The 12,289-nt window shown below is 35.5% G+C and overlaps 2 protein-coding genes and 1 pseudogene across 2 annotated transcripts; all 3 read left to right on the top strand.

The window, feature by feature from the left end:
- The first annotated feature begins 1,752 nt into the window (after positions 1-1,752).
- Positions 1,753-3,564, top strand: LOC138321662 (cholecystokinin receptor-like). The gene has a single exon (XM_069265498.1). The coding sequence runs from the start codon at positions 2,100-2,102 to the stop codon at positions 3,360-3,362; it is 1,263 nt and encodes a 420-aa protein (XP_069121599.1). The 5' UTR covers positions 1,753-2,099; the 3' UTR covers positions 3,363-3,564.
- Positions 3,565-4,682: 1,118 nt separating this feature from the next.
- LOC138321671 (5-hydroxytryptamine receptor 1F-like) lies at positions 4,683-7,120 on the top strand (annotated as a pseudogene).
- Positions 7,121-9,630: 2,510 nt separating this feature from the next.
- On the top strand, positions 9,631-11,297 carry LOC138310108 (5-hydroxytryptamine receptor 1F-like). The gene has a single exon (XM_069251244.1). The coding sequence runs from the start codon at positions 9,721-9,723 to the stop codon at positions 10,963-10,965; it is 1,245 nt and encodes a 414-aa protein (XP_069107345.1). The 5' UTR covers positions 9,631-9,720; the 3' UTR covers positions 10,966-11,297.
- Positions 11,298-12,289: the final 992 nt, after the last annotated feature.

The following is a 12,289-nucleotide window of genomic DNA, read 5'->3' as shown; positions in this document are numbered from 1 at the left end:
ATACCTTAGAGCTGTTAAACAGATGTAATTAATTTGGCTGGGTTCAGGTACGCATAGCAGCACATTGTTTTATAGCAAAATTCAGTGTTTCGAAGACTATCCAGCATGTACATGTAAATATCAACATCGTTGTTTTTAAATAGCACCAAAATAAGCAATAAAGTTATTATGACATTAAAAAGTTATTCATTTTTTAAACTGGGCAATGACATGATGAAAGCCCCAATGTCAAATATATTTCAAAAATCCTAAGGTAAGCACTCCCCAATGAATGTTACGCTATAAAGTTTGTCAAACAGGACGCTTTTTACAATGCATTTTTGCATTTCATATGTAATTAATCAGCCTTACACTTATAATTACTTACCGTAGAGCTCAGAGTACCTGACAATAAAAACTAACGAATCATTCATGTGTAATCAATCGTTACAGGAGACTCTGGTGGTAAGGATACTAATTTTCTTTTTTTCTGAATATGATATGTTTAATTATAGGGAACTATGCTACAAATATATCATTTCAATAATGTTACTAGCATCACTCATTTAATAATTAAAGATATTTTGGATACTGAGTAGCATTTCTCCAGATATACATTCAGAAGTAAAACGATAACATAGCATGAAATATTACACCTACACGCTATGAAATTTCAAATTCTACTTTTCATTTTGTTAATCAGCGTTGTATAAATATTCTCTTATCTCATTGTCAATCCGTTAGGTACAGCACGATTTATGACGGGAAATATCTTTTTTTTTTTATCTATTTCATATTGTGATAAATACTGTTGTTTGCCGCCTTTCATCAACTCAATCCTGCCGATTAAACCTTAGAACAGAACACCTTCGGTGTTTTATCACATTGACATTCCTCTCATTTCTCTACCTCACTGTAAAAAATGTGTCCTGACACTTTTTGTGTCATGACAGTTTTTTATTAAAAAAAATATTTGCTCGACACTTTTCGACTAAAAAACTAAAAAGTGTCATCAGGACATTTTTATTTTATAAAAAATAATGATAGGCCGCTCTCGGCCATCGCACACATGGCTTTCACATCTTTTTGTCCATTCAGTGATACAAAAACACGTAAAATCATGGTACACAAAGATGTGAAAGAAGCATTGGAATGTTGTTATCAAACACCATGACCATCGCTGACCCCGAATAGTAGAGGTTTGATTAGGGCGTCACAACAAGCGTAAAACGTCGTTAAGTACTCATGAGGACAAACATGTAACTTTGGGCGTACAATTGTTAAATACAACTGGTATGACGTGGTCATTATTATTATATAGATAATTAAATGAAACATGGTTCCCAACATTATCCTTTTTGTCTAATCATTTTGTGGTGTTTTCCCATGAAGATACAATCAAACTGTTGACAACTTTATCAGGAAATCATTTTTAAAACCCTTTTACATATTTTTGTACCATTGCTGTTTTCGGCTGTTGTTTTGGTTCAGAAAGATAAAAAAGTGACTGCTCACATAAATACTGCATTCACATCTTTGTGTACCATACTTTCACATGTTTTGTACCATGATATAACGCGTGAGAGTTTGTATATATATCGTTTTGCCAGGTTGTTGTCGGCCATCGTAGATATAATATAACGATTCTTTTTACGCGATTTAATTGAAGGTAGTCTATCCCATAACTTTTTCTTCCGGGTTGATATTGAAAGTGGTGTAAATCAATTATTTAAAACATCCTGAAGTAAATACGTACGGACAAATAAGGAAGTTACAAGAGAGAGAAAGTGTGTCATTAATTAGGGGCGATAAGATAAAGAATAAATTCGCGTTTTATTTGGGTATCTCATTTTACTAGTGACAAGACACTCATTCTCAGTGTGCCACGACTGGATATATAACCTGCTCTCGTTATGTCTATAGCTTGTTTAAAGCTTATCGAGAACGAGCGAAAGGAGGCCGATCCTACTACAATGGGAGATACTTTATGACAAGTGGTTTAAGTGACTTGTCTTACTCCAGTGGTAATTGACCTTCTCTCAAATAACAACGTGGACCACTGTACACAAGTTGTGACATTTGTTTAAATCATTCCCAGTGATTCTCCCCATCCAGTCAACATGAACGTCTCCAACAATGTAACATACTCGCTGGAGGAAGAGGATTGGGATGAGTTTACGAACAACGGGATTCCCATCACTGTTCTTCTTATAGGCCTTTGTGTCGTTGGAACTGTCGGAAATGTTCATGTATTTCTGGTGTATCTGTTAAGATATCAAGCGAACATATACAAAACCTTTATTTTGTGTTTAGCTGCGGCAGATTTTCTTGGATGTACATTTTGCGTTCCTGCTTCTCTGTATATCATCAGGCATCCGAACACTATACAGTCTCCAACGTTCTGCAAGATAAACCGCGCCCTTACCTACTTCGTTGGAGCATACTCCTTGATGCTTCTAGACTGTATAGCAGTGGAACGATATCGGAAGGTATGCCAAGCCACACGCGCTCAATTTACATTAAAAATGACGCGCGTGATATGTGTTGTTGTCTGCCTTTTTGTGATTGGGACGGTTGTTATTCCAGTGATCATAATTTATGGCATAAACCAGAAGGTAACCAAGGTACACTCACTGGTTGGATATGAATGTACTGTTTTAGATCATTACAAAAGTTCAACACTGACAAAGATATACAGAGGATTTGTTTTCTTCATTTTTGTTCTCTTCCTTATCACTTCCGTCGTGCTGTATAGTTTGGTTGGAAGGAAGATATATGATCACAAAAACAAACAAAAGAAAGCTGACAAATCCAGGGACCCCAAGCGTAGCATGTTTAATTTCAGAAAAAGCCAGAGTAAATCAACATCCTCAGAGGATGGTGGCAACAAACTTACCCTTTATAAGGAGGACAAAGAAACTGATGATACCAAATCTACGTCACTTCAGGATTCTAGTTTACAAGGAGGAAGCAATGTTGAAAATTCATGTCCACGTGATTCAGGCGCCAGCTCTGGTAAAAGAAGCCAGACTCAGAATCAAATCGGAACAGGAAGTAACTATCTAAACGCACTGAATGACCGGAAGAGGAAAAAGCTTGACAGAAGCAGAAACATTACTTTGATTTTCCTTGTAGTGTCTATAATGTCCTTCGGGGGTTATCTCCCCTACCTTCTTACCACTTTGTTACGGAATATCAGCAGATCTACTTTTGAACACATTGAGGAAAATTATGGAGCTGTAGTCACCTTCATTCGATGGATGGTGTTCATCAACAATGCTATTAATCCGATTGTGTACGGATTCATGGATAAAAAATTTCGAGACGAACTTTCAAAATGCTACATTAAACTTTGGCGTTCTTGTTTGTGTAGAAATGGTTAGTGTCGAAGGCATCAGTCATTATTGACACATCTATACTTTGTAAATACTTTGTGTTATTCGATGTTTGTGGTTATGTCTAGTTATGAAAATATGTATTTGTAATTATTTCGAAAACAATTGAATATATGCTAATGATAAATCATACTGTATATCTGTTAAATTTCGAGGATGTGAAGTTTAACAATTTATTGTTTGGAAATTATTCGCGAGTTTTTTTTTTTTTAGCAAATCACGAGGTAGCATTTGCATGTATCGTTTATGTGAAAGCTTGTGCAATGTAAATACAGAACTTTCAGAAAATTTCGTCAAAGACTAAATTTCGTAAAGGTGGTGGCATCTGCAAATTTAGCGAACTTAAAACCTCGCGGATATAAACGACTATTCAGTAAGGTGAAGTGAAAAGTTTTACGTGCCGTCACGCTATATATAACGTTTCGGGGCACGCGAAAAGATAGGAAATGGAGTAGGAAGAGCAAAGTATATAGAGAAAGCATAGAGTGAGGAGTCGTCTGCTATACCTATATATCTATTAATTTGGAAGACGACTCCTAGATCCTAAAAGGTCCTATCATGGCATCGTCTAGCAGTAACCAGCCCTACCCATCAAGAGCAGGGGGAAAGGAAGGAACCTAGCCTATCAATTTGGTATATAGATTCTATAATTTTGAAGCCCTTCTAATTTATCTATGTAAAAATATCTAAACTATATCCTGTACCTATACCTATCCTCTGGGCCGGCGTTATCACACCTACTCTTCATCGAAAGACCGCAGAGGGGTTTTTAACGTGCAAGGTTCGGCATCCTCACACGGGATTCAGTAAGGTAATGCCAAATGGGTATTTGTGGGAGAGACTGAATAGATAATTTCAAATTTTATTCTCGTGGTGTACAGTACTACAAGGTATATTAAGGATGTAGTTTCTTTCATAATAAGCATGGACAACTGCCTACGTGTTTATGAAGTACAATGCGCATTTCCTTTCGTGAAGTGGTGTAACTCGATGAAAAGTTGACATAGTGTCCCCATTTCTGTGTAAGTGCGACTCATCATATCCTGGTTTCCCCGAACTCCTCACAGTTGTTTTGCGGAGTGAACTTGTATTTGTTTATTTGTTTAGTAAACTGACCCATTTGTTGTAAACTGAAGATCATTTTCACCACTTACACGTTGTTAATAGCCTCTAGACACCATGTTTTTGTTTTCATTATCTAATACTATCTCAGATATTATTTTGATCTTGACAACTTGGTCCTTCATTTTAATTACAAGTTTGATCGTAAATAAATTTGTTGACGATTGGTTGTGAAACTCAAACAAACAAACAAACTCTAAACAAGCATGTCCTAGATCCAGTTTATGGAAAGAGTAATTGCCCTATACCGTGTTATCGACGATTCTTTATCATTTCTGATTTTATCATTCATAGTTTTTTTAATTGGTGGCGCCGGTACCACAACAACTTAATGTCAGTGGACGAACTTAGAGATGGTACTGGATAGGCGGACAGCTTTTGTAAAGTCCAGTGCACATATAGAACTCATTCAAAAGCAGAAGATGTGTTATAACGAAACCTAAATCTAAGGTTAAACGTATTGTGAAGAAAACAATTTATCTATTGCACATGAAATACACCAAATGCATACACCGGTGTCTCCATCAATTCACCACCAACCATACTGATAAACTTTTTTTAAATCATACACTTAGATATTGTGACCCAACCTTTAATAAATCTGATCTATTTCCAAATAAGTCCATGCCAAAAACAAAACTTCGTGGAATTTATTTTAACATCAACTTTTTAACGCAAACAAACTCTGAAACATTTCTTACCCATTTTTACATAAGGGGGCTTAGAAGAGAACAAATAGGTCTATAAAGCAGTTTTAAATATAGACATATTTCAAGTAGAAAGGTATTAATACATAACATCAAATACAACCATGCAGAAACCGACGATTTCTATATGATGGTATTTGATTGTATATGTCTATATTTTCAGTAAATCCATTGGTAAGTTCATAAATTTAATGGATTATTATATTTGACGTGTATCGATACGTCGGCCATAGTTAAATTGAATACATAGGTTGCACAATAAAAAAAATGTAGACATATTAGGCAAAGCTGTTTGCCATAAAAGGAAATTACTCTAGTACTAGAAGTTTCAGTCGGATCTAAGTTAAGTAGATGTAAACAATATAATTCAGTTTAAATCATTCCCAGTGATTATCCCAGTCAACATGAATGTCTCCAACAATGTAACATACTCGCTGGAGGAAGAGGATTGGGATGAGTTTAGGAACATTGGGATTTCCATCACTGTTCTTCTTATTGGACTTTGTGTCGTTGGAACTGTCGGAAATTTTCATGTATTTCTGGTGTTTTTGTTTAGATATCAAGAAAACATATACAAAACCTTTATATTGTGTTAAGCCGCCGTGGATTTCATTGGATGTACATTTGGCATCCCTGCATCCCTGTACATCATCAGGCATCCGAACACTATACAGTCTACAACGTTCTGCAAGGTAAACCGCGCTCTTATGTACTTCGTTGGAGCATACTCCTTGATGCTTTTGGACTGTATAGCAGTGGAACGCTATCGGAAGGTATGCCAAGCCACACGCGCCCAATTTACGTTAAAAATGACACGCATGATGTGTGCCGTAGTCTGTCTTTTAGTGATTGGGACGGTTGTTATTCCAGCGATCATAATTTATGGCATGAACCAAAAGACAACCAAGGTACATTCACTGGTTGGATATGAATGTACTGTTTTAGACCGTTACAAAAGTTCAACACTGACAAAGATATACAAGGGATTTGTTTTCGTCGTTTTTGTTCTCTCCTTGATCACTTCCAACGTGTTGCTATACTTTGATTGGAAGAAGATATATGATCCAAAACATAAAAGAAAGCAAATCCGAAAATCCAAGCGTAACGCGTTTAATTTAAGTAAACGCAGAGTAAATGTACATCATCAGAGGATGGTGACAACAAACTTGACCAATTATAAGGAAGACAAATAAACTGATAATACCAAGTTTACGTCAATTCCGGTATTCTAGATCTACAAGGAGGAAAACAATGTTGAATGGCGTCATGTTCACGTGATTCAGGTATTAGCTCTGGTAATAGATAGGGACAGAATGCAAACCGAAACAGGAAGTAACATTCTAAACGTACTGAATGAACAGAAGAGAAAACAACTTGGCAGAAGCAAAAACATTACTTTAATTTTCCTTGTTGTTTCCATAATGTCCTTCGGGGGTTATCTCCCCTACCTTCTTACCACTTTGTTACGGAACATCAGCAGATCTACTTTTGAACATATTGAGGAAAATCATGGAGTTGTAGTAAAATTCATTCGATGGATGGTGTTCGTCAACAATGCTATTAATCCGATTGTGTACGGATTCGTGGATAGGGAATTTCGAGGCGAACTTTCAAAATGCTACAGTAAACTTCGGCGTTCTTGTTTGTGTAGAAATAGTTAATGTTCTTTCCATTTACACTACAATAACATTTAACATTTTGGAAATTTGTATACTGTAAATCCTTTGGTATTTGTGGAAATAACTAGTGTTGCTAAAATCGTAGTTAGAAATACTAATTACTACTATTAATAACCATCTGATAACTATTGAATGACATTTTTTAATAAATGCTAACGTAACCGATTCTAACATATTTTACAAGTTTGTGACTAAAGGATATATATAGAATAAACCACAATAAAATGAACCGTTGAATTATCATTGTTTTTTTTATTGTTTTCAATAAAAAAATCATGCATAGTTTGTTTTTTATATTTGAGTATCCCACGGCGAATAGCGTAAGATAGTGAATTTTCCAACTAACCATATGTTGAGAACAGTGGACGACATCACAGGATTTTTTTGATAGTGGGAAAATTAAATAGAAGGCCAAAGTGTCAATTGCTGATCTCGTTGATTGAGAAAAAGGATCGATTGTCTACAATTATTAACAGGTTAATATAATCAACCAATCAACCTCATTCGTATACGTGTGGTGGCATTTTCTGCCTTCATAATATTTTTTTTCTCATAAACACGTATCTTTATTCAATCATATGTAATATTACAACATGTGATATATTATTACATTTCCGAATCAATACAGTTATAAAGTGGTTTATTAAACATACTACTGTAAGTCTTCAGGCAAAGAAAATGTGCCTTATTTTCTTATCAATTATATCAGCAACAAAGTTGAATTTGTTTCTAATTTTTTTCTCTTTTTAACAGTGTAAGAGTAAAGCCCAGCTTCGATTACCCATAGCAAACGATTGGAATTTCTCCCTTTGCTTACAATAGTAGATAAAAAACCTAATCAAAAGAAAATTATTTCATACTCCCATCTGTCAACATTTACCCCAAAGAGAGTTTTTTGTGGATAGGAAGGTACTACAAGGCCATGTTTTATTTGTATCAAATTTAAAAATGAGGACAAAAAGGACTTAACATAGCGACAGTTCCAAAATACATGCAACATTGTCTCCCTTTCATTTTCACAAATGTTACATCTTTCGTGTCAAGCCTTCATCAACGAGTATATACAGAAAGGTATGCAATAACTTAAACTTGATATTCTGAAACTTTTATTTAGTATATATATAATAACTTTGCCATCGTATTTTTATGTCGCGTTAGTGTAACACGACTTTGGCAAGGTAATCATATTATCCAGTCGAGTCAAAATGACTTCTTGAGATATTTGATATGTCGGCAAATCGAATTGTAACACGATTTTTTAAATAATAATGTCCGAAAGTCGACTTTATGTCTTTATATCAAGATAGTTTATTACGACCAGATCCATGATTGACAGTCGTGATGTATGGAAGCGTATATTGGTCACCTGAAATCATTTAGAAATCATCTTTCCCAGATGATTATGTCGACAATTCGTGTTATACCTCAAATTGCCGACATAACTCACTTAGTCATGTTATAATTCAACTGGCTATGTTACAGTAACGCAACCTGAAATTACACGACGGCTGAAATATGCCACCACATATACGAGATTGGTACCGGTCACCAGAGGAGCCTGGCCAAGGTTCCGAGGTATGGAATTACTACGGCTGTTGACACCCTTTCACTGTAATGAGTATGCTGTGATTGCACGTATGTAATAAGACTACAATATGCCCATATATCTTTTCCATTAATTCTATTTTTAAATCACTAAAAACTGAAAAACTGTTGTCAACTATACAGGAGAGCATACCTCACCTGTTCACATTTTGCTAGTATCAGGTAAAGACGTCAGCTTATACCCGTAACTTTGCTTGTAGAGGCGAATGTTAAGGTGAAAGTGAAGTCAACCAAAATTACCAGCTGTATATCAATCCTTTTTACTCTTTGGTGTTGCAAGTAATATACACTGTATATTGGTGTCAATAAACATCTGCACGTTTCATGAATATGTTCTCAAGGTCAAGGACATTGCCATTCATTGATTTAATTGTTCTCGTGATGTAAAAAGTTCTATATAGTTTATTGTAATAATCTGTGACCAAATTCAACCATAAGCTTCAAATCATGAACCACAACATATGTATTTCAAATTACGATATTTTAATTCCAATATGGCAACTTAATGATACAGCGATAAGCAAAAATGGTGCATGAAGATACCATAGGTAAGTTGTATATTCTTTGGGATCATGGTAATTTCAGAGGTCAAACGTCAACAGGAAAAAAATGTTGTTTTCATTGTTTAAGACCTGATACATTAGATAATAGGAGTAGAAATGGTGCTTTTGCAGTTTTTGCCTGAACATCATGGATTTGTGAGTTTCAGTTCAGAAAACATGAAACATTAAATTAGTTACCAATATTGAAGTAAGTTACCTAGCTAAGCATTTGTTAAGAATTAGAAGAGAACAAATAAGTCTATAAAGAAGTTTCATAGGCAAACAACGATTTCTATATGATTGTTATTGATGATATATATTAAAGGCTTTTTCACTATAAATATGTTTATATTTTCAGTAAATTCTTTGTATAATAAGTTCATATTTAATGAAGTTCAAAATGAACAACATTTGAAGTGAACAGTTTTATGTCGGCCACTGTTGGAATTAGATGTACATAGGTTGACCAATAGCAGAAATGTAGCCATATTAGGGTATAGCTGGATTCTATTAAACAAAGATAAAATTCACGTTCGTTTAAAAATAGTCCAGCGGTTTTGTTACTGCATCATATACTTCAGTAAACGTTTTAATCGGCTCTTACTTAAGAAGGTCCGGACAATGTAGATCACAAAATACAGTCTGTGGCAGTTGTTTTAATCATTCCCAGTGATTATCCCAGTCAGTCAACATGAATGTCTCCAACAATGTAACATATTCGCTGGAGGAAGAGGATTGGAACGAATTTAGGAAAAATGGTATTCCAATTACTGTTCTTCTTATAGGCCTTTGTGTCGTTGGAACTGTCGGAAATGTTCATGTATTTCTGGTGTATTTGTTAAAATATCAAGAAAACATATACCAAACCTTCATACTGTGTTTAGCTGCCACGGATTTCCTTGGGTGTTCGTTTTGCATTCCGGCTTCTCTGTATATCATCAGGCATCCGAACACTATACAGTCTCCAACGTTCTGCAAGGTACACAGTGCTCTTACCTACTTCGTTGGGGCATACTCCTTGTTGCTTCTGACCTGTATAGCGGTGGAACGCTATCGGAAGGTATGCCAAGCCACACGCGCTCAATTTACGTTAAAAATGACGCGCGTGATGTGTGCCGTAGTCTGCATTTATGTGTTTGGGGCGAATTTTATTCCAGTGATCATAATTTATGGCATAAACCAGAAGGTAACCAAGGCACATTCACTGGTTGGATATGAATGTACTGTTTTAGATCATTACAAAAGTTCAACATTTACAAAGATATACAGAGGATTTGTTTTCTTCATCTTCGTTCTCCTCATTATCACGTCCATCGTGGTGTATAGTTTGATTGGAAGGAAGTTATATGCTCACGAAAACAAACATAAGAAAGCTGATCAATTGAAAGAAGACAAGCGAAACGCGTTTTATTTAAAAGAAAGTGAGGGTAAAACAATATCCTCAGAGAATTGCGGCAATAAAATTACCCATTATAAGGAGGACAAAGAAAGTACTTTAACGCCACTTTCTGATTGGCAAGGGGAAAACAATGTTGAGACGTCATGCCCAAGTGATTCGTGTGTTAATACTGTCAATAAAAGCCAGAATCTAACGGGCACACGATGTAAGTATCTAAACACACTGAATGACCAGAAGAGGAAAAAGCTTGACAGAAGCAGAAACATTACTTTGATTTTCCTTGTAGTGTCCATAATGTCATTCGGGGGTTATCTCCCCTACCTTCTTACCACTTTGTTACGGAATATCAGCAGATCTACTTTTGAACACATTGAGGAAAATTATGGAGCTGTAGTCACTTTCATTCGATGGATGGTGTTCATCAACAATGCTATTAATCCAATTGTGTACGGATTCATGGATAAAAAATTTCGAGGCAAACTTTCAAAATGCTACAGTAAACTTTGGCGTTCTGTTTGTGTACGAAATAGTAACTAATGTTTATCATCATCATGGACTCTGTAAAACTTTGTGTCATTGGGTGTTTGTGGAAATGATTAGTGATGAAAATTTTTATTTGTAGTTATTTACTACCATTTCTAAACATATGGGTACGGCTGTCCAAACATATGGTTAAGTTAACGACATTGTTGAATGTCCACTACCTTTTCAAAACGGTTCTAATTTTTTAAAATGGAAGGTAAAACGAGATCGATAATTTGTAGAGTCGCAAAAGTTATTAGCTTACTGTTAATACTACACTTATAATCATCTTCAGAACAATTTAATTAAGATCAAATAAATTTAATTTTTATAATGCGGGTCTCTTATGTTTCCCGTCGTCGTCCTAAATACCGCATCCTCGATACTCCAGGGCTGCCGATCACTTACGATCTCTACACCCCTGGACTATCTCATAGTAAAACTGGAGGCAACAGAATAGAACAGGTAATTGAGTCATTTGATGTACATCAAAAGAGCCGTATAAACGGTACACTGTGGTTGACTGTGTGGCTTTGATGTTAGGCGTCGCTCTCTCTGTAGTCTTCAAAGGAAGTCTTTGCTAGCCTGTGATTGGTCAAATGTTTTCCGCTGAGCCGCCTTCAATTTCACTATGAGATAGTCCAGGGGTGTAGAGATCGTAAGTGATCGGAACCCCTGGAGTATCGAGGATGTAAATACCGCGGCAAAACAGTGCATAGAATCGTCACTTTTAAAATAGATTTCACAGATTATCTTGCCTTTTTTATGTTGTAACCTCAATCTTAGGCCATCGATATATATTTTCTTATGTTATTATTGTTTTTAAGAAACTTTAAATTTCTGTTTCGGAAAGGTAGTGGGCCTTCAAATCTTAACAACTCGCTAACAATGCTTTAACGATTTTTTTTGACCTGGTGAACAATTTCACTTTTTTGAATCTATGATTCAGCATACTGCATATTGTTAAATTCTGAGGGTTAAACATTTCACACTGATTGGAACTTCAAACATAATACTGACGTTAGTCGGTGAGACATGTAACTCGGCGACAAACCAACTTAACTAATTAAAATTAATAACGTATTTGATGACTTAACATATATTTTATTCTCGTTGCTTGAAAAGGATCATTGAGTATTGCAAATGTACTACAAAGCGTATTTAGGACGTAAATCCTATCAGAATAGCTATTGACGACACCCTACATACATTGTATTCATCAGTGTGTACTTCCTTTCGAGAAGTGGTTTGTTTGTGTAACTCTATTAAAATTGGACACAGTGTCCCCATCTAATGCGGAAGAGCGAATCATCATATCCTGGTTTCCCCGAAATCTTCA

This window comes from Argopecten irradians, chromosome 1, assembly GCF_041381155.1.
Source record: "Argopecten irradians isolate NY chromosome 1, Ai_NY, whole genome shotgun sequence".
Taxonomy (NCBI): Eukaryota; Metazoa; Mollusca; class Bivalvia; order Pectinida; family Pectinidae; genus Argopecten; species Argopecten irradians.
This window is presented reverse-complemented; position numbering and strand designations above follow the sequence as displayed.